At 48.7% G+C, this 23,278-nt stretch overlaps 1 protein-coding gene across 2 annotated transcripts in view; it reads left to right on the forward strand.

The window, feature by feature from the left end:
* Positions 1-21,354, forward strand: part of CASR (calcium sensing receptor) — a 45,109-nt gene extending 23,755 nt beyond the window's left edge. The window contains exons 4-7 of one of the 2 annotated variants that reach the window (XM_086608789.1): positions 12,592-12,822; positions 16,037-16,058; positions 16,850-16,981; positions 19,904-21,354. In XM_086608789.1, the coding sequence (XP_086464915.1) occupies positions 12,592-12,822; positions 16,037-16,058; positions 16,850-16,981; positions 19,904-21,354 (1,836 nt within the window). The remainder of the gene's footprint in view (positions 1-12,591; positions 12,823-16,036; positions 16,059-16,849; positions 16,982-19,903) is intronic. The other variant, XM_086608885.1, reaches the window with a different exon arrangement.
* The last annotated feature ends 1,924 nt before the right edge of the window (positions 21,355-23,278 follow it).

The following is a 23,278-nucleotide window of genomic DNA, read 5'->3' on the forward strand; positions in this document are numbered from 1 at the left end:
GATTTATTTTCCCCAAAGACATGCTGACTAGCAGACCTTTTTTTTATTAGGATGATCCATGGCAGGTCACATCTCTGCTCACAGGTCGGGGCTTATTTCTAGCTGGGATTTAACTGACCTTTAGTTTCATTGGTCCCTACTTGGCCTTGCTCTGCTAAGATTTAAAAGTCCAGATGAAGTACTCATCATTTTTCTCCATATGGTATCTATGCACTTTGATCAAACTATTCCTCAGTCTGATCTTGATAATTTCAACGGAGTGGGGGTTTTAGTTCTGGGATACGTCTTCTGCTCTATTTCTGTACCTTGTCCATTTACTCGTCCTTCTTTTTGGCATGTATTCAGTTCTGCTTCAACAGCCTCAGCACCAGACAGAGAAAATAAATCCCACATTTATACACACTTATTACTTTTTGTTTCTACGCTCACAAGTTGCATTAGCCTCCCTTGCCACAGCGTGCCACGGAAAGGGCGTACTGAGTTGCCAGTGATACTTGGCAGGATGCGGTGCCCTTTCTGTGCCTGGGGCTTCAATTCCTTGTGCCTTGATGGATAAGTCTGGATTTCCCTGTATTAAACATAAATGTTCGAGAGGGAGCTGGGGGAAACGCTTTATCTCGATTATTATTTCCCATTATATGGGAAATGCATTTTCTGCACATTTTCCCAGCAGTGCCTTCCTACTGCTGCCAGAGTTCTTGATGAACATATTGGAGACCAGTGAGTTGTTTACTGTGGCTGGAGGCATTCCCCAGGAGCTAACGACCTGTCTCCTTTGATACCTGTTTTTACAAATCTGTTGGGCGATTCTTTGGATGCTTTACATTAAATGTAAAGCTCAGATATTTCACTTCCAAAGGTTTGTCAACCAAACTTGGATTTAACAAGCTCTGTATTCCTCAAAGCCTTATTGACTGGCAGCAATTATGTTCCTGTCCTAGAATTCTGTATTAATTGATCCTCAACCCAAAACTCTCGTTTCCCTGTTGTTTTTCCTGGGATTGATGTCAGGCTAACCAGACTTTGGTTACATTATGGCTCCAAAACAAGTGCCCTTGGGATAAGAACGTCCAGGTTTTTTTTTTTTCTGATAGCAAGGGCAATAACATGTCACTCATTCAGCTTTCCTGCTCCTCCTTACCTGTCTCTTTAGCTTTCCATCCTCTTTAGCTGTCTCTTCCAGCCTTATGTCATGAGGATCTGGCATTCATGACACCTTCCAATTTCAATATGTTCAAGAAATTTCTTAATACGTTGCCTGGTGATTTTTTCCCTCTTTGTTCTCCAGGTTATTTTACGTTCTACTTTCCATTGATGCAATACTGATGTTTTGCAGCCTTGTTTGAATGGTCTGTGTTGGATCAGTGCTTTTAGAGCACACCATAACAAATATTGCTGTTAGAGCTGTATTTCTATGATGAGGATGGCAACATATCATTACCCCTTAATGACCTTTGATTTTAATGAGCACAGCCAAAATTTCTGAACTGATAATGGGTTTCTCATGCATGCAGTACATCATTCAGTTCTTTTCCTTAGCCTGTCCATGGATTTTCTCCATTCTGTTGGGTACAGAGACCTCCATCACCACTGGATTACGCTTGTACATCACCGGGGCAGAGATTAGTTAGAAGCCTGCTTGATTTTGTATGGCATTATATTCCACGTCTAGGGATTCTCCACAGACACTATTTTTCATTTTGCTACCAGGATTTCTGTCCTGATTACTAGGAACTGCATTAATGCACGCAGCTTTTGCAAGGAGGGGAGAGATGCTGTCACTCCCGTCGTTTTTCTCCAGAAGAAATCTCCTGCAGTCAGTAAATCAGATGAAGTCTGTTTGGAATAACTGAACTGGGTCCGAGGTTACTCCAGATGCCTTAACTCCTGAAGTTACTTGCAGGAAGGATTATTTTGGACTCTAGGGAACTAATAGTACAATATCATGCTTTGGGCCATACAAATGTATTGGGGTACCATCATACAACTGGATCTGAATTTAAAACAGAAAAAGGAGAAAATGTTAGAAGAAAAAACTCTTTTGTCATCTCTCTTCTCCCCTGGAGTTAGTCAAACTCACTAATTGCCATTAATTGAAACAGCATCATCCGAAAAAGCGTTTCGGCAGACTCAAAATTAAGTGTTTCCCCTTGTTCCCTTTACAAAAGTAATTACAATTAGAAATGGAACTGTAACTTGAAGGTCACGTTTTTAAGTTTAACTTTAAAAAACAAATTTGCACTGAATTTCAGATGACTGGATTTCACATGGTGTTTTCCTATGTAAATCTTTGGTTTCAGAATACAGTTGAGATGTATGCAGAGGGTGCTCCCACTCTGTTTATTTCCTGATGTATCATGTGGATCCAGTCAAGGCCAAGCACATGAAAACTTTCTTGCTGTATTTTCCAGTCATGTCACACCTGGCAAAATCATTATCCTTTATCTTAGCATGCTTCAGCCATGTGCTGTTAGCTATCAGCTCTGCATTAAGTAGTATGAGCTCGGGACTTGCATTCTATAGACAAGTGCACTAGCACAGCAGGTGAGCACATGGCCAGAATGAGTTCTGGAGGACCTTCAGCAAACAAAATATTCTGGTCCCATCCTTACTGTGTCCTGTGACCTCCCAGCAGATGGTTAATCAGTCTGGAAAACCAGCCGTGCGATGCCAAGATACTGTAAGATCATTTCTTGATTCCTTTGGGAACCGATGTGACTCAGCAGACGGGTCTTTCTGAAGCATTTTAGACCCAGTTTTGTAATGGCATTCAGACACCAGTAAATACCTAATGGGATTATCTAAAGTATCTCAGTTAGACCTGACTTGGGCAGCTTCTGTTGTGAAATCACCAGGCTGGTGTTTTGAGTTCTTTCTGGACATCTTTGTAAACAAAGCACTGTAGTAAATATGACCCAAAATCAGATTAGTCTCATTTTGTATCAAGTCCCATTTGAAATGCACGCTTTTGACATTTTTGGTTTAAGGACTCGCTCCTACTGTTGTAGCAGCTATGAATTTGTTAATTCTGTCACCTTTCGCTGTCAAAAAAGCATCAAAGCTGCTGCAGTTTTCAATCAGCAAAGCAGTGTTCCTTGGTTGCTGGCTAGAAAACCATGTAAGCTAACCCATCAAGCCCAGTTACAGGCAGTCCAACTGGTCCTTGTTGTAGGAAACTCTAGGATTCATTGGTTTCCAAGAAGACAGAACGCTCACAGCGATGAGGGAAGCACCAAGCACCTTCCACTGAGCAGCAAGGGAGGTGTGTTCCCAACACAGTCCATCCGAGTTCCTCCCTCTCCCAATTTCTGCAGGTTTCTATCCGAGAGCCTGCTTCTCTCTCACAAAGAAAAGCCAAAATGTGTGCGTGGGAGCCCACGTCAGCACCACTGCTCAGCCTCCTCGAGCAGAGGGCACTGGTCAACGAAGAGGGGTTGAGACTCATCTCTCAGCTGCCTAGGGGTCTCATATCTGTGATGGAATGGACCAAACCAAACCAATGCTCAGTTAAAATATGGACATCTTGTCATGGCAGCTATGTCCTGTACTTCTCTGGAGACTTGAGTAAAGTCAGGCAGCTTTGCAGGGGCCTCTGCTTCTGGGAGAACATGTCACCTCTTTCCCACAAATCACTACGTGTGTCATAAACAGTTCAGTAACCCCACACTTCCATTTATCTTCAGGTGGAAGTCAGACTGGCTGTCTGAAAGCTGTCACCACCACCTCTGGACCTCTCTAATCTTCCTTTCATTTTATTCTTCTTTTCTGATCAAGTGACTAGAACCAACTGCGTTTTCCAGGAGGAACTATAGGACTGATGTACATATTGGCACCATATAGGATTGATGTGCATACTGGCACCATATTTTCAGTGTCATTTTCTTTCTTACTGTCATATCCTAATACTTTGTTTGCTCTTCCAACTGCGTAATGCCCAGAGTGTTTCTGCTGAGCTGCCTACAATAACGAAGGGGTTTTTGTCTTGAGTGGTTAGTTAATTTACTTTCCAATAAAGATTATGAGTAGCTTAAATTACTACTTCTAACATATGGCACGTTGTATTTGTCACACATTCAGCCTTCAGCTGTGCTGTCCGTTGACCTACTTGGCTTTACGAGGGTGTCATTCAGTTCTTATCAAAGCAGAACAGCTCTCAATGTTCTTGAGTTATTCTCAGCCTTCCTACAGCGATTCTTGAGTTTTGAACCCATCTCTTTCTTTCACCCTGTTTCTCAAGCCACTGGCAGATCTAGCGTTTCACCACAGCTGGGATGTCCACCCCGTCTTGCCACAATTCCTTTGGAGTGTTGTCAATGAATCTCTGGCTGACTGTCAATGTTCTCTCTCTTCAACTCTTTGACACCAGCCCTTCTTCCAGAGTTTGTCTCCCTTTGTTCATCTGCAGTCACCAACCTGACCGTTTCGACCCTGGAGTACAGCCCAGGCCATGTTCAGCAGGGGATGACTGATGTTCATTATTTTAGCACGAAGTGCCCAGTATCCCAGCTACAGACCAGGCACTTCTTGTGCATGGAGTTGGACACGTGTAACAGAAAGACATCTCATGTTGTTGTGGGACATTTACAGTGAGAATCCCAGCTCTGTTCCTGGGTCCCTTTCAACTTCTCCAGCCGGCTTACAGTGGATAAACAGTATTAACAGTCACTTCTGCAGAGCAGAAAACCAAGAGAAACCAGGCAGCTTAGGTGGAATGTCGCAGGTGGTGCACGGTGATGCATCACAACCTCCACTGGCTGAAGAAGTCTTCTGTCTTCTGAATGGCCTTCGGAAAAAGGAGAGATGAACGGTGTTGGCATATCCTGGCATCTTGTTTTTCAAAAAACCATCAGCACTACATGTTGTCCCTGTCGGTGTGTGATGGGCAGCAGGGGAGGGGGAGGAATTATAGCGGAGGAAGGAGAATTTAGCTCCTGCTGGCAAGAAGAATGCTTTGGGCTGAAGAACTGGGTGCAATTCATCTTCCCCCACCTCAGGCTTCTGGAAACAGGTATTACTGACTCAAGGGGCTGGGGTCAGCACCTCCCTGCCTGCTGGGTCCTTTGTGTCAAACTGGTCAGTGCTGTGATGACAGCACTGCCTTTGGGAGAGCCGAGGAGTTGGCCCTACGTAAAAAACAGGCAGAACAAGATAATCCCAAGTAAAGAATGCAGCAGGAATCAAACATTGACATAGACAGGAAAAATTAGAGCTTTGCTAGCTTGTAAATAAAGATTGACACATAGATAGATGGAAACAAAAGGAAGAAAGACAAACCTATTGCTTCAGAGAACATTTCAAGTATTTACAAGTGGCTCTTTCAGAACTGGCATGGGCATATTTCCTCCTGATACTTGACCCCTGGCAGAAACCAGATCCTGTATGCCATGAGCACTGGGCTAACGTGACAGCTGAGCTCTGAAGTTCTTACACCTATTACAGCATTATGAAAATCTCTTCTCTGGGTGCGTGACGAGGAATCTGAAACAAGAGGGGAGAACGGACCCTCAGCAATTCAGAAGGCAGGGGAGGACTTGCATCTTCAGTACAGTCGCCAGCTTTTCATCTTCACATCGAGCCATGAAGTGGGATTGTTTGCTGCTCTCAGGATGGGCACCCTACCAAAAAACATTTGGTACCCATCGGTCCAGAACTGTTTCACAGGCCTGGATATAGCTAGGTAGTCAGAAATTAAAATTCAGTGTGGGAAAATGTATGTTAACTGTCAAGACAGGATTCCTTGCCACTGCACGTTAGGAGGAAGAACCATTTGTCTTTTGTGGAGATGTTCGTGACATACCCAGGTTCAGTTCCCTTCCAGGACCGTTCGACCCGGTGAGGAAATACGTTAGAAAGAAACTGCAGAAGGAAGCCAAGGATATTAAATCCTTGGTGGTACATGGAAACTAGTTAAGGATCTGTCACAGCTGAGATAATTGATCTGGATACTGATGTTTATTTAAGAATTAACAAGACTAGAGCTTTTAACCTGCTTAGTATCTCGCTCACTTTCCCCACTTTTGTTTAGTCCAACCAGTCTGTACTGCTTGCAGCTAGCAAGCAGCAGGCTTGTGCTCCAGACTGGAAAAGTTCCAGTTTGGACATCGATGGACGCACACACACACAATTATCTGCTGCCTGACAGCGTTTACAATTGAAGTGGGATTTTTGCCTGTCACCAGCTCTACCAGTGACCCAAAGAGTCTACTGCAGGTCAGGAAGAGGTGGAGAAAGGGTAAGGAAGCTGGCAGGGCAAAACAAAGGTATTAAGTGGTGTTTATTAAAAGCAAGACAGCATCCTTCAAATACTTGAGTTATGTCCAGCGAGTAAAATTGGAGGCATCATAAACTCTGGCAGGTTAAATGCGAAAATAAAATAAGGCAGGCCAAAAACCAGAATAAGGAACGAGCTGTAAATGGGGTAAAAGCTCATAAATCGTTTTTTAAACGCTTCAGCAGTAGGAGTGTCTGTAGGGCCATAGATTACTACTTCAAAAGGCAAGGTAAGGCTATGGCAGAAGAAAAATGTGCTCTTTATGGACAAACTTGAGAAGGTTCCTGAGTTTGTTTATTTCTGGGGGCTTGTAGAGGGTCTGTCTGATATTGAAGTGACTGTAGAAGAAGCTCTGGGACACAAGAGCAAAAGGAACCTTCCTGCTTTGGTGCAAGTGAATGACATCCACCCAAGAGCTCTGCCAGAACTCACAGACGAAGTAACTGAAGTTCTGGCTACAGTTACCAACCTCTCACTTAAAACACTTTTGGGCGCTGAGGCCTAGAACGTTGACAGATGTGACATCAAATTTCTGAAGGGGTTCTAGAGGAGATCCAAGGAACCAGCAAAGCCTGACTAAGGCCATTATTAGAAACCGTAGTAAAAAAAAAAAAAAAAAAAAAAGGAAGGAAAGAAAGAAAACTAGAATATACTGAGGATGAGACACCATGACTTTGGTAAAGAGAAGCCCTTCCTCACAAACCTTCTGAAGTTCTTTGAAGGCATTGCAATGTATGTGGATAAGGGAATTCCTATTCATAGTGTATTCTCAAGCTTCAAAAAGGCTTCTGGTAGTCTGTCACCAAATTCAGTCCTCCCATGGATGAATGGTTAGTTGAAAGGTAGTCAGCAGAGGATAAAAATAAATGGTCAGTTCTGACTAATCACTAATGAGATCTTCAAGCTGGAGCAGGTCCTTAGGTGGACTCCTCAGCTCTGATTGAGAAGTAGTCAAAGAAAGAATAGTCACACTGGAAAAAGGGACAGAGAGGTAAACAGAGTGCCCTGGGGACACTTCATTAACCCTTGGTGCAACCCTTGGTGCATCTCACTTCAATATCGTGTGCCAGTCTCAGAATTGATGAAGGAAACTGGGAAAGTTTGGAGCAGGGTCAATGGAACAGCTTCTGTACAACACACAGCAAAGTCAGAGAGGGCTCATCAGCCTCGGGGAGAGGTGGCTGAAGACACATCTGACAAAGGGTTTTAAAACCCTGAGAGGTGTGGAAAAGGTGAGTGGCAAATGCCAGGTCCTTGCCTCTTCCAACACAAGCACAAAGATCACCAAGAGAGACGAGTAGCTGCTCTGGCCCAGCGGGCGAGAAGAGGTGCGTCTCTCGTAAAACGTGGACCTCCTTGCTGTAGGAGGCTGTGATGGGAAAAGTCTGCGCAGGTGCAGGACACAAATATGCAACGTCACGGAAGAAAAATCCACTGCAGGTTATCGAGTACAAAGACCTTTGGCCCAGGAAGTCACTGAGCTGCAAAATGTGTGAGAGTATTCTGGGATAGTACAACATCTCCTGCTTTTCTGTAGGCATTTGCTCTTGGCCACGGTCAGAAACAGGTCCTGGGGAGATGAGCTGCTGGTCTGACCTAATACAACTGTATTTGTTATGTTTTTATGATCCTTCCATACGAGTGGAAACTCCATTATCCAGAATATTTAGCCTGGATAAAGCACGAGCTGCTACGTGGCTGGGAATGGCCTTACCAGGAAGAGTGGGAGGGTTATTGCTTGCAAGTCCTTTCTGACAATAGGTGTTGTAATTAAAAGACATTGTAATTCATTGTGGAGCCTGTGACAGGTGGAGGAAAAAAAAAAGAAGGAAAAATCATGGAAAGCAGTATCTGAAGACAGCAGCTTGCACAACGTTCTCCCTGCAGGCTTCCACCAGCTGCTGCTGCTGTATCCAAGCCACGAGGTCAACGCTTCTTCGTACGCTCTTGGTTCCAGGCTACCTGATCTAGTTGGAGATATCCCTGTTCCTTGCAGGGGGGTTGGACTAGATGACCTTTGAAGGTCCCTTCCAGCCCTAACCATTCTATGATTCTATGATACAAGCACCCCTGACACGTGCTCTTGCCCTCGCTCACGCAGGGTCTTCTACATCCTCGTGGGTTGAGTCCTGGGTATTTCTCTTTCTATCTTTAGTTACAAAACACAGTGGCACGTTTCTAACTGTAAAGCCTTTAGCTAATCATTGACAGACTGGGGCCTATAAAAGAGTGCTGTGGGTGTTCGGAGCCTACAACTTCCTCTTTCAAAGTTTAGTGCTTTTATATTCCTTGGCTGTTTAAACTGCGTTTTCATCCTGTAGAGAGCAGAACTTGCGTGTGTCGTGGTTTTAGGCTGATCCAGCAACTAAAACTCACACAGTCTCTCCTTCTCCAGTAAAGTAGAGAGGAGAGAAAAAAAACCCAAAGGGACTGAGGGTTGAGACAAGAACAGAGGTAGCACCCACCAGCCATGGTCCTGGGCAAAACAGACAGGGCTTTCTCAAAGCAAAACAGTTTATTAATGGTTACTTAGAAGGACAAAGGGAAACAAAACCGGTTACTCGAGAGGACAGAAAGAAACAAAACTAGATCTTAAAACCGACACCTTGCCCCCCCCTTTCCTTTTCCTCCCAGCTCTACCTCCTCCCCCCAGCAGCACAGGGGGCAGGGACTGGGGGGGTGCAGGTCAGTTCATTCCGTGCTGTTACTGCTGCTTCTCTCTTAAAGGAGAAGGAGTCCTTACACCCTTTTCCCCTGCTCCAATGGATCCCCTACCCACGAGGAAAAATCCACAAACTTCTCCAGCGTGAGTCCAGCCCACTGGAAACAATCCTTCCCCACAGATTGCTCCGGTGTGGGCTTTACCACAGTCTCGGGTACTTAGGGAGCTGTAGCCACTCGCTCCGGCGTGGGTCGTCACGCAGACTCCAGATGCCTCTCTGCCTTGCCGTGCACCCCAACACGACCATCCTCAGGCTCAGGCATCTTCTCCCCACGGGCTGCGAGTGGGTCTCTGCTCCACCGAGGCCGTCCTGGTTGCAGGGGGGCCGCCTGCCATCTCACCATCAGCCACAGGGGAAACTCGGCTCCGGCACCTCCTCCCGCTCCATCCTCACTGACCTGGTGTCGATGCGGCTGTTTCTCTCAGATCTCAGTCCTCTCCAGGAGATCCTGGGCAAAGCACCTTTTCCGGTTCCTTTGTCCTGACTTAAATAGGGCAATTCGCAGAGGCGCCCTATTGGCTCAACCCCGAGGGGGATGGCAGTCTGATCTGGTGGCCAGAACTCAGCCTAACCCGGTTCCAAAACCGGGGAGGTCGTAGGGAGCAAAACCCCTCTCCTGCCACCAGAATCCCCACCCCCTCCACATCAAACCATGACAGCGTGATACACAGATATCACCCTGGGATTTTCTTACCATCCAAACCAGGAACATGTCCTGGCAGGTGTTCAGTTACCATTTCACAAGCTGCCCCTCAGAAATTTAGACTTGAAGGCAAACTTTGGTATTTGCTGGAAAGAGAAAACGGGTTTTGTTACTCTTGTTGTTCCTGATTTGGGATTTTAAATAGGGCAGCACACATCTTTCCTGCATGAGCTGATACCTTTGGGCTCTCCTGCTCCCCAGCCATGGCTGCATGGCTGAAGCTGCTATTCTCTGCCTGGGGAAAGGCAATATTAAGTGCAGATCAGGGCTTTTATATTCATATTTACCTGCCAGATAGAGATATCAGCTCATACATGAAATGGTTTATAACCTGAATCCTCAGGTGTAGTGTGTGAGTGACCAAGGGAAACCAGCTGCTAAACCAACCCTACAAAAACCCACCAGTAGCCAGGGGCATGCACTACTTTCTAAGCAGTCTAATATCAGGAGGTAAGGCAATTGAGATGAATGTTATGAAATTAAACCCAAAAAATTGCATTCAGGGAATCCAGAAGTTTCTTCACGGTTCATCTCTCCGACCGTAAGATCAGCCGGTCTCCCACCGCCGCAGCTGGCCAGGAGGGGCAGGACTTGAACTGAAGAATCTTCAAGATGGCTCTTGAAAGATTGTCTCCTAAGGGACAATGGCTTTAAACCGCAAGAGGGGAGATTTGAATTGGATCTAAGGAAGAAATTTTTCCCTCTGAGGGTGGTGAGGCACTGGCACAAGTTGCCCAGAGAAGCTGTGGCTGCCCCATCCCTGGAAGTGTTCCAGGCCAGGTTGGATGAGGCTTTGAGCAACCTGGTGTAGTGGAGGGTGTCCCTGCCCATGGCAGGGGGGTTGGAACTGGATGACCTTTGAGGTCCCTTCCAACCCTAACCATTCTATGATTCTACAATGCGTGTAGTGTCTGCAATCAAAAGAAGTGTGAAGTCTGCACCTCCTGCCTATAGAGGTGACAGTCAGCTCAGCGGTGACCCCACTCAGGATACCCTGGTGTTGTCCAGCAGAGTGCTGCAGGGCTGCAGGAGAGCGTGACATTCAGTTGGAATGAGGAGAAACACTGAGTTCAGCTCAACCTAACGACTCAAATCTGATCTGGATGTCAACGCTGCAGGTGTCACCCTGTGGTAGGTGCTGGAAGCTGCAGAGGAATGCAGGTTCCCTGCTTGGGACCCTGCTGACAGACAAGGTTGCTGCTGGCACGTCTAGGATTGCAGCCCCACTGCAGACGAGGCCAAAGCGAGGGTGATGCCTGTGGATCTGCAGGTCCTGTGTCACCCGTTCTGACCTCAGAGCTGCCTCTGCCCTGTTCTCTCACTGTTCCCTGCTGGAGCTGGGCAAGTAGCATCTTCCTGGGTGCCTCTCAGGGACAAAGGGATGGAGAGGGCAGCAGCCTCCTCTTTTCTTCCTCACAGCAGGCAATGCCCCAGCTCTCCACAGCCAACAGCCAGAGCAGAGCATCTTCTTTTGCCATGTCCATCAGAAGGTGAGGTCTTCAAGGGACAGGTCCTGGATCTTCAGTGAGATCACTGCACCTTACAGGGAAGTTAGTCTACAGAGGAGGGTCAGTGGGGATGAGAAAGGCAGGAAAACATCCTGCCTCCGCCATCTCACCCGTTATTCAAAGACTGAATACTGTGGCAATGTTCTGGTGGGCTTCCATCAGCATCACACCACCATCATTTTTCCAGGTGCCCTCAGGCTGGCAGTAATACAGACAGTAAGAGGAGGCATCGCTGTAGCTCTGGGGATTTTAGCTTGAGATAGGAGGATCCCAAAAGGCAAAGAGAAAAATGAGACGATTTAGCAAAACTGACAAGAATTAATGAAGTGATTCTGTCCCTGTGTTTCTATCTGAAAAGGCTTCAGCAAAACAATATTGTCGCTTCCATGTCAGTGGGGTGAGGAGGGCTCCGTCTGCCCAGACAAATTGATTTTGGTTTGGATTTTCTTACATTTTGCCATGCAGGATGGTATGTTTGGGCACCCACAGGTGAGAGCGAGGGGACTGGGGGTCCAAGCTGTCGTGGGCACTAGAACCACAGCAGCCACGCTGATGCCATGGGCCGGGGACAGCTGACAGCCAGGTGCCCTCAGTCATCTCAGCTTTCTGTAGACGAGCTCTACAGAGAAAGTGAGAACCTCCATTAAATGAGGGAGAAAAAAAAATAAAGCTAAGTGAGCCAGCGACTGACTTTTGAAGGAAAATATGAACGTGGATGAATTGTATCACAGTTGCCATCATCATCTTTCTTTCGTGCTGCTGTTTCTTTGGTCTACCTGTCAGACGATGTAGGTCATGAATTTTGCAACTGCGGTTGTCCCTGGGACTGACTGCTAGTGGTATGAATTCTCCAGGCCTGCTATGTGGCAAACGAGCTTGATTTGCTGGTTTTTTTACTGAAATGCATTGGACTTGGAGTTTTTTCAATCAAAAGTCAAGTTCGAATTGTTTCTCAAGCGTTCCTGTGTCTGAGTGATTGAGCATTCAGAGATGAGTGATGCCACCTGAGGGCATTTATGCAGAGTGGTTGCAAGAGCAGGTAAGAGGGATGTGAAACACTTCTGTGCCCCTGGAGGGGAGCTGCAGGCTTGGGGAGGTGGCTGGAAGGGTCTGAAGAGGAATGCTAAAGGGCTGATTGGGGTGGTAAACAGTAAGCAAAGTGTTACAGGTGGGTGCCATCCACACTGAGCACCAGGATACCTCGTGCTGCCTACGAGGTTTGCCCAGAGACAAAGCCTGCTGCTGCTGGGATTAAGTGATCTTTAAGGGATTCAGGACTGCAGGAAAGTGAGTATTTCCAGTTTTGTCCCCACAGCAGATGTGTGCTGCATTAGAGGTGTGACATGCAGGCATTCACGTGCTCTCTCTCTCTCTCTCTCTCTCTAGGTTCTCAAGCATCTGCGGCACTTAAATTTCACCAATAACATGGGAGAGCAAGTGGATTTTGATGAGTTTGGGGACCTGGTAGGGAATTACTCGATAATCAATTGGCATCTCTCCCCGGAGGACGGCTCAGTTGTCTTTGAAGAGGTTGGGCACTACAACGTTTATGCCAAGAAAGGGGAGAGGCTCTTTATCAATGAAAACAAGATCCTGTGGAGTGGGTTTTCTAAGGAGGTAAGTGCTTAAATCCTCCCAGCAACGCTTCCCAAGTTTCCCAAGCTGACACTTGAACCGACTCTGCACGCTCCTCATGCCACAGCTCCACGTCTCATTGAAAGATCCGTTCATCTCACTGGATGCATGGCCTCTGCCATAGTCTTTCACATTTTCGTGACACACTTCTGAAATAACAGGCAGCAGCTTCTCCCCTTCTATACGTTTGAGGAGCCTGGGTATTATTTTTTCTGGCCTAAGTAGATAGCTTGGAACTTTGCAATGCTGTTTCTGCAAAGATGAGAAACGTGTTACTCAAGGCTGGTTGTTGATTAGGTCAAGTTTTCCTGAGCTCCTAGTTAAATTCACAACTCTTCCTCCAAGTCCCAGAGCCTTCCTCACGCCCTTGCCTTGCAAACCAAACAGAACAAGCCCCATCAATCTGCCCAGGTTAACTTGGACACGGTGCTCAAATACTGGGAGATGCCAGCATCTGCTACCTTTTTCTAATCTACCAGAAGGTGATTCACTTCCAAGTGATTGTTCACGTTGGCTGACAGGTCAGGTAACAGCTTCTGCAGTAGCTACACCTACCTAACACACTTACACCACGTACCCCAGCTTCACTTAGGGATTAAATCCAGAGCTCTCTGAAGGAGACATGGATCAGGCAGAGCACATTACTGCAGAAATATGGAGCTCAGGCTTTTCTAAGCCCAGCTGGAGTCTCTGAGCACAAACTACAAGTGGCATTACAAAGACCCTGATATTCCAACCCCTTCTTCCGATCATTGCAAATGCCACTGGCACCTTTTCCCACAGTTAGGATTTTATTATTTTTTACTGAAACTGAGTAATTGTGTTCTCTTGGTCTAAGTTTCGCCACCAGTGCAATATTTGTCTTCATTCTCTGTCGGAAACTGTTAAAAATGTCACTGGATGTTGCTGAGTGTCATACCAGGGCATGTAAATTGTGTGCCAGTGGAGAGGTTTGTGATCTCTACATCTGTTGCAGCCTTTTTTTTCAGTTGGTAGAGTTTGAATTTCACCCAGATAAAAGGCCCTTCTCAAAGAGAGTAGCCAGTACATCACTCATTGAAGCCTTCTACACCTCCTTCACCCTCAAAAAGAATAAATGTAGTTAATTTTAACACAGGAACTTCAGCACTGGCCAGGTTTGCAAAAGAACAAGTTAAAGATTAGGTAAAATAGATTAAATAGATTCGTTTTGGCAGAACTTGATGAAATTCCCCACGGAATGCTTCAGAAAGTAGCCAAAGCAATCTCAAAAGTACTAGCAATGCATCTTTGAGAAACGTGGAGGATAAGTGATGTCTCAAAGGATTAAGAGAAGGGTTAATCGTAATACCTGGGTTTAAAAGCCGATATAGGAGAGCCAAGGGAATTGCACACAATTGAGCTGAGCTTCAGTAACCTAAAAGACTTGATAAAAAAAAAAAAAAAAATTATTAAACAGTTTATAAACACTTAGAGGATAATAAACTGATGAGAAAAAGCCAACGTGGATTTGTTGAGATGAAATCATGCCAAACCAATTTAATTTCCCTCCTTGGAAGAAGCTCCAATCAGGGTAGCAGATAATGGGGAAGCAGTGCCATGACTTCAGCCGGGCCGTTGATTCAGCCCTGTCCAGCATCCTTGGTGACAGCCTAGACTGATGAAGTCCTCCTGGAGGATGCACAACCTGCTGAAGGACTGTCCCAAGAACATTACTGACAGCACGCTGCATTAACAGCAGCGTGTTTCGAGCGGGGAGCTGCAGGGATTTGCCCCGGACGTGTGTCTGTCCAATTCAATATGTGCTCCTGACTAACAGCTTAGGGACAATCTTCCCAAACTGTGCTGCAGCTGAGCTCCAGTGCCAGCCCACGGCGACCGCCCTCAGCTGCGTGTGAACACCCAGGCCACAAAACGGGCATCTCTCCGCGTAGGAGTCGGCGCTTCCAAGGGCTTGAGGTCCATGTCTGCACACCTGTAATTTCATAGATTTCATAGATTTCTAGGTTGGAAAAGACCTTAGAGATCATCCAGTCCAACCGTCCCTAATCCCCATTAAACCATATCCCTAAGTAGATCATCCACCCTATTCTTAAACACATCCAGGGATGGGGACTCAACCACCTCCCTGGGCAGCCTGTTCCAGTGGCTGACAACCCTTTCAGAGAAGAAATACTTCCTAACATCCAAGCTGAACCTCCCCTGACTAAGCTTATACCCATTTCCTCTTGTTCTATCACCCATCACTAATGTAAATATCAAAACCATATCTCGGACTCCTGGCCCAAGTGCACCCACACAGGAGCTTCCTGAAGATCAGCAGCTTAGCAGCTCTTTGGGCAAACTAGCAGCAAACTTCCAAAAAGGTGAACGGAGGCTTCCAGGCAGAGCAGCCCTGAAGCACCTACAGCTCGTGGTACTCTGCTGGCAGTGGGAATTGTGGCTTTAACTCCCCTGAGCTGACAAAACCATGCTCTGCATCAGCTCTCTGTCCTAAATTGAGGTGGGAAAAGGTGAGCTCAACCTCAGGTTGGGCTTCTGCATAAAAAAGGTCCAGGCTTCCACCCCGTTATGCTGAACTCCCGTTGTCGGTGTGCAGTAGGCACGTGGGGAGCGTGTCCGTGCAACCCATTGCTGCCAGGCTATGGCCATGCCCGGGGGGGCTCACACACACCCCCCATAAATGCATGGCCAGCAGGTGACAGAGCTCACCACTGGCAGCCTCTGGATCTGCATACAGCTGCTGATTTGCATCTTTAGATGCTCAGGGTTCTAAAAACAGGGCCTTTCTTTTTTTCATACGAAAACTCCTCTTGTTTAGTCAATTTACCCTTTTTTATTTCTGGGTTGGCGAGGGTCTTGAGGAGAACAGGAGGAAGTGGACTTCAAGAAACTGTTTTGATTCCCATAAATCATGAGCAGTCCACGTGCAATATGTGGGGTGGGGGATCCGCAGTCAGAGCCCATCATAGAACCACAGAACAGTTTGGGTGGGAAGGGACCTCAAAGACCATCCAGTTCCAACCCCCCTGCCATGGGCAGGGACACCCTTCACTACACCAGGTTGCCTAAAGCCTCATCTAACCTGGCCTGGAACACTTCCAGGGATGGGGCATCTACAGCTTCTCTGGGCAACCTGTGCCAGTGCCTCACCACCCTCAATGTAAAAAATTTTTTCCTTAGATCTCATCGAAATCTCCCCTCTTTCAGTTTAAAGCCATTGCCCTGTGTCCTGTCACTCCACACCCTTGTCCAAAGCCCCTCTCCAGCTTTTCTGTAGCCCCTTTAGGCACTGGAAGGTGCTGGAAGGTCTCCCTGGAGCCTTCTCCAGGCTGAACAGCCCCAACTCTCCCAGCCTGTCTCCATAGCAGAGCTGCTCCAGCCCTTGGATCATCTTCGTGGCCTCCTCTGGACCTGCTCCAGCAGCTCCATGTCCTTCTTATGTTGGGGACGCCAGAGCTGAACGCATTATTCCAGGTGGGGCCTCAGGAGAGCAGAGCAGAGGAGCAGAATCCCCTCCCTCGCCCTGCTGCCCACGCTGCTCTGGATGCAGCCCAGGACACGGTTGGCTTTCTGGGCTGCCAGCGCACGGTGCCGGCTCATGGTGAGCTTCTCATCCACCAGCACCCCCAAGTTCTTTTCCTCAGGGCTGCTCTCTCCAAGGCTCACTCACATTCCTGCCGGTAGAGGTTCATCGTCTTCTCTTTTAGCCATCCAGTGACTGTTTTCTGGTACGTGTATCATGGGTCACACACTGGTTCAAAGTGCCCACAACACAGTAGAGATTACAAAGATCTGCTGATCTTCCCTACCATCCCTTGACGTGTTCTTTCAGACAAATATCACTGCAGAGGGTTGGGGAACAACTATTGTGCAGAACGTGTCTGTTCTGTGGAGGGAAGAGGTGAGCCTCTGCGGGTCTCCATCCCTCATGCTGATCAAGACATTGCACCTTGGAGTAAGCCCAAGGTCCTACTGTAGGAAGGCTGTACGCGGGGCACGGCCACCAGTAACCCTCCTTGGGCTCTTTTCTTGCAGGTGCCCTTCTCCAACTGCAGCAGGGACTGCCTCCCGGGCACGAGGAAGGGCATTATTGAGGGAGAGCCCACCTGCTGCTTCGAGTGCGTGGACTGCCCCGACGGGGAGTACAGTGATGAAACAGGTAATACCCACAGAGCTGCTCTGGGGTTTGAGGGACCACGTGAGCCCTCTGGGCATCACCTGCAGTTGTGCTGGAATCGGGTTTGGGGGACCACGTGAGCCCTCTGGGCAATCCCTGCAGTGTGGGGCTGGAGGCTGCATTGTCCAGAGGCTTCACAGAAAGTCTGGAGGGACTTCTTCTGAAAAGCTTATGGGATTCAAGCCCTGTGGTCCTCAGGTCCTGTCTTCTGCTAAGCCTGCTTGAACCTTCTGCTCTGAATTCGGAAAATTAAGGCAAAGAACTTGAAAAAGGACGTGCATACGGGAAGCCTCTCAGGCAAACTCCAATGAACTGTAACAATAGCTTTTGTTCCTCCAAAAGCCTGGAGGAAGGAGATGCTCCCTACCCTGCTCCTAAATCCTGCAGTTGTCTCTCTGCTTTTCCTCATGTCATCAGGGTTTTATTTCAGGCTTCACAAAGGAATAAAGTCCATTCCATCCCTCACTTCACAAACACAGAGGGCTATTTCCCTGCATGGGGTCATCAACCACAGCTTCTGTTGAGCACTGGCACTGCAAGAGACCAGAATCTCTGGGTCCTACCAAACACCTATGGACATGGTTATGTGTTGCTTGCAGCGGGGGCTTGGATCAAGCTGCTTAGGTTCTGCAGTGGACAGAAAAGGTAACCTCAGTTTTAGAGCTGGTTGAAAAATTCTGAACTTCCACCACCATTAGTGCTCCCTCAGTGTTGGGTATCCCCAAGGTAACAAAGGTGAGTAAATCCCCCCAGAAGAGCAGTCCCCTCCACGCCGCAGGGTGCTCAGGATCTCCTCCCACCCTCTCTGGCAGCACTGGTCCCTGCCTGCTGCCTGAGATGAAATTTCAGTAGGCTGCGTGCGAGGCTGAACAACTGTTCTCCTTTGGGAGAATCTAATTTGCATCCTATCCGACAGGAATAATAATTTTTTACCATGAGCATATAGTACTACCGGGCGTTTGGGAGTAGAGTTTTCAAATCACAGAATCACAGAAGGGTTTGGGTTGGAAGGGACCTCAAAGATCATCCAGTTCCAACCCACCTGCCATGGGCAGGGACACCCTCCACTACACCAGGTTGCCCAAAGCCCCATCCAACCTGGCCTGGAACACTTCCAGGGATGGGGCAGCCACAGCTTCTCTGGTCAGGTGTAATAGGGGTCTTTTGGTGGTTTTTGCAGGATTTTGTGAGCTGGCACTGGTGTGTTGGTGGAATTTGTGGGGCTGAGGGGGTGACTGCTTTCTGACTCCGCAGTCTCTTGGTGCTATTTCGGCTGACAGTACTGCTCTTTTTTTCCTATATTTGTCAGTTTTATAGGTGTGGAGAGCAGTTTCATAACCAGCCTCATCCCACTGAGACTACCAAAGGAGACAATATTGTCTCCTCCCCGTGGTTTGCTCCCACCCTTTATCTGGGAGTAGTGCAGGTACTCGTGTGACCATAGAGTGAGTTGGATCAGGTCTCTGGTCCTCCTAAAAACAAAACTCCTGGCAGGTTGAGTTTCCAGCTAGAAGGAGAAGCTACATGACCTCTAGTGCCAACACAAAGGAGGGGGCAGGAATGAGCATCCTTGGAGAAGGAGGGGGCAGGAATGAACATCCTTGGAGAAGGAGGGGACCTGGTTTACTCCAACAGTGACAACAGAGACAACAGTGAAAGCTCATCCTTAGGATGCAGCGCTGAATAACCGTCCCTGCCTCCGGAGGAGGCGGTTGAATTCCCTGGCATGCAAAGCTCAGCCTCGGCCGAGTTTGTGATGGGGCTCCAGGTAAAAGGCCCAAGGAAAATGGAGACGATTGGCTGAATGGATGTCCATGAGATGACATGTGCTGATGGGAGCTCGACTGAGCTTTTGCATCAACTGCAAGCTGCTCACATGAACAGCTCAGGTGAGGCCACCAGTCGTTTGGAAAGCGGTGTCATATCAGGTCACGGATGCTCCCTCCAACCACCCCTCTGGAACGAGGGAGCTTGAAGCCTTCCTCCCTCGTCAGCAGGGCATCCCTGGCTTTCCCAGCAGCATCAGCTCTGCTCTGGGAGCTGTGCTCTGAGTCTCTGCCTGGGCTCAGGTGCAAACCTCAGAGGGTGGTTGCTTCTAAAGGACGTTTCTGAGTGTTTGTTCCCAGAACTCACTGCAGCCCATTGCTATCCCGCTGGGATCCCGAAGGCTGAGGTAGGTTGTGAGTTCCAACTCACTGCTCTCCACCTCTTTCCACTGCCAGCAAGGGAGTCATGACCCTCCCCACTGGAGCATGAGACCCGTTTGGGTCAAAGAAGAAGAGCAGAAGCAGCAGGTCCTTGCCTTTCGATCACGGCAGCCATTGGAGACATCCGTTGCCATCCCAGTAGGCACAACTAGTTTCATGTAGAGGAAAGAGACGGGAGGCATCAATTTTTCCCTTTGCAAGTATCAGTGGGACGCTTTGCTGGGTGTGGGGGGAGTGATCTCATTAAGACACATCTTCCCCTGATGTTCCAACCTGGAATGAGAGCGTGCTGGGAGTCAAGGGCATTGCCTGCCTTCGGGGAAGAGCAATCGGAACGCTCCCACGACTCGCCTCCCTGGAATACGAAACAGGCTCTCAAGGCACTTAAGGAGGCAAGCACGTTTTTAATTTTCTCTGTAATGGAGACAGGCAGGATGTTTCAAATGATGATAAAAGCGTGAGAGGTATGAAGACAGACGGAAGTAGCTGATAAAAACGAAGGGACAAGAAGGAGAGAGGGACCGAGCCTGTGCGGCAGCCGGTAGCCATCAAAGTTTGCCAAGTTTCGCCAAGAAATGGATTCCAAAACCACAAGTGTTAGGGCAGGAAAATGTCATATAAGTGTCACTATGTGTCATCCCACATTCCAGCCTCTCATTCTGACAAACCTTCCCTCTCCCTGTCACTTCTTTTTCAGATGCCAGTGCTTGTGACAAGTGCCCTGAAGATTACTGGTCCAATGAGAACCACACGTCCTGCATCCCCAAGCAGATAGAGTTTCTGTCCTGGACCGAGCCCTTTGGGATCGCTCTGACTCTCTTTGCTGTGCTGGGAATTTTCCTGACTTCTTTTGTCCTGGGAGTCTTCACCAAATTTCGGAACACGCCTATCGTCAAGGCCACAAACCGGGAACTGTCCTACCTCCTCCTCTTCTCCCTGCTCTGCTGCTTCTCCAGCTCGTTGTTCTTCATTGGTGAGCCCCAGAATTGGACTTGCCGTCTGCGGCAGCCAGCTTTCGGCATCAGCTTTGTCCTCTGCATCTCCTGCATCCTGGTGAAAACCAACCGTGTCCTGCTCGTCTTTGAGGCAAAGATCCCCACGAGCCTCCACCGAAAGTGGTGGGGCCTCAACCTCCAGTTCCTCCTGGTCTTCTTGTGCACGTTCGTGCAGATTGTCATCTGTGTGATTTGGCTTTACACAGCCCCGCCATCCAGTTACCGAAACCATGAGCTGGAGGATGAGATTATCTTCATCACCTGCCACGAAGGCTCCCTGATGGCCCTCGGCTTCCTCATCGGCTACACTTGCCTCCTGGCAGCCATCTGCTTCTTCTTCGCCTTCAAGTCTCGAAAGCTGCCCGAGAACTTCAACGAGGCCAAGTTCATCACCTTCAGCATGCTGATCTTCTTCATCGTCTGGATCTCCTTCATCCCTGCTTACGCCAGCACATACGGCAAGTTCGTCTCTGCCGTGGAGGTGATCGCGATACTGGCTGCCAGCTTTGGGCTCCTGGCCTGCATCTTCTTCAACAAAGTCTACATCATCCTCTTCAAGCCCTCCCGCAACACCATCGAGGAGGTGCGCTGCAGCACGGCTGCCCACGCCTTCAAGGTGGCTGCCAGGGCCACGCTGAGACGCAGCAACGTGTCGCGCAAGCGCTCCAACAGCCTGGGGGGCTCCACCGGCTCCACTCCCTCCTCCTCCATCAGCAGCAAGAGCAACCACGAAGACCCTTTCCCTCTGCCGGCCTCCGCCGAGCGGCAGCGCCAGCAGCAGCGTGGGTGCAAGCAAAAAGTCAGCTTCGGGAGCGGCACGGTCACCCTGTCGCTGAGCTTCGAGGAGCCGCAGAAGAACGCCATGGCCAACAGGAACGCCAAGCGCAGGAACTCGCTGGAAGCCCAGAACAGCGACGACAGCCTGATGCGGCACCGGGCCCTGCTCCCCCTGCACAACAACGAGCCCCTCGGCGCCGAACCCGCCTTCCAGGCGGCTTCCAGCCCGGAGACCAGCTCGCAGGAGTCGGTGGTGGGAGACACCAAAGAAGAGGTACCGAGCCCTGAGGTGGAGCCTTCCCTGCCATCGGCAAACTCCCGAAATTATATAGGCGCTGGGGGGGGCTCTGTCACAGAGAACACGGTACATTCCTAACGGAAGAAGATCGTGGAAAGCACACCAGCCCCCCAAGAGGAACTTGCTCACCTCTTGCTTCTGCATGGGAAAGACCAGAAAGACACGCTCCTGCGACGCAGCCCCACCACACGCACGTACTGGTAGCGTCACGGGGAGCAGGGACTGTGTCTGGGGAGCCTCGGACTGAATTTGCCTTCGCTTTGTCGGAACGGGGCCGTCTCGGAAGGACAAGTGAAGATCACCTCTGGTGGGGCTTAAGCAGAAGGCTGCATGCTGCCTTGCCTCCGTGAGCTTCTCCTGCCAGACTGCGACCCAGCTGACTATGGGAGGCACTGGGCAATTCCACTATACTCTGCTTTTACGTTTATGTATAATATTCCTCTTTCCCACTATGTATAATATTCCCTCTTTATCCAGTATATGTGATCTGTAACCACGTGCGTCAGGACTCTCGGCTCTACAAAAGCAAGGTACACGGTTTCACTTGGGGAAAGCACGGTCGTGGGGAAAATAAAAAAGCCCCCAACATCCTGCACGCTGTGTACAGCCAAGGGTGTGGACATGTAAAGTATTTAATGTGACAGAGCGCCCTGCTATTTATATTTAGTAATGTCCCAACCTCTCCTTTCTGCCCAGCAGGAAACACTGGACAATACTCTTCATAGACTCCATTGCACTAGACCAAGCTACTAGGTTCCTCCTGGTTTCCTCCAGCTGAGGTAGCTTTACCTCCAGCCTGCTTTGGTGGAGGGGGAGAACAGCTTGTAAACCCCCCTCCCCCCGGAGAACGTTGCGAGAGCACCATGAGATGTACCCGTGATTGCTTATGTCGCTAGTAGTTGTACGCTTAACAAAGTGTTGCTGCTGTAACGTTCCACATGGCATACATGGCTAACCCCTTCTCACCATGGTCGGTGTTGTGCTTCGCCATACGAGTCTGCCTCACACCTACACAGAGCATCGCGCTCGTCGTGACGACACCGGTGGGCCGGGTGCGAGGTGAGACGGAGGAGTCGGGGATGGAGCCCCCAGATGTGGTAATATGGTGGCAGGAGGGGGCGACTGTCTGACGTGTGTGTGCTGGCAGACGATGGGATGAGGTAGACCTACAGGCCTGGCCCCCCAGGCACGCACGAAGACAAGTGGGTAAATTGGTATGTTTGGGCCACCTACTGGGTTATCTCCCTCCTGGCCCATCTTGAAGAGAGGGCACCTATCACAAGAAGGGTGGGCTGTACCTACAGAAAAACAGTAAGGACTTCAGCAGAGAGCACAGCAGAACTTCATTACTCTCGACGCTTTTCCCACTCCCCCAAAAGCAGACGTAAGTGCTCCTGGTTATGGCTGGTTCTTCTCCATCCATGCTGGAAAGGTTGGGAGTAAGAGAGTTGTTAGAAGAGCTATTTGTTGCAGCCTGATGAGGGGAAAAGCACCGCTCGACAGCCTGGCAGGAGGGACGGGGTTACGTTGCACAATTTATTTCCTTCTTCCCAGATCCCATGTGCAAGAACAAGCATCTGGCACGAAGATGTCAGTTCCCTCCTCCTTCATCAAACGAGAAGGTAGTGTAGACCACCATGGAGAGGGAGATGGGCCTGCAGCCCAGGTGAGCGGAGACAAAAGGACTGTGTTGGGGAAAACACCACAATTCTCTTGTTACTGTTTTTGCTTGGTTGTTCTTTTGCCCGGGCAGGCAAATAAAACTTTCAGGTGACATTAATGCATAAAAACTTTGTTTTGCCACCTCCGCTTGTTGCTGGCAAGGAAGAAGGAGTTGTCATAGATTCATAGATTTCTAGGTTGGAAAAGACCTTAGAGATCATCGAGTCCAACCATCCCTAATCCCCATTAAACCATATCCCCAAGTAGATCATCCACCCTTTTCTTAAACACATCCAGGGATGGGGACTCAACCACCTCCCTGGGCAGCCTGTTCCAGTGG

This window comes from Tauraco erythrolophus, chromosome 1, assembly GCF_009769465.1.
Source record: "Tauraco erythrolophus isolate bTauEry1 chromosome 1, bTauEry1.pri, whole genome shotgun sequence".
Lineage (NCBI taxonomy): Eukaryota > Metazoa > Chordata > Aves > Musophagiformes > Musophagidae > Tauraco > Tauraco erythrolophus.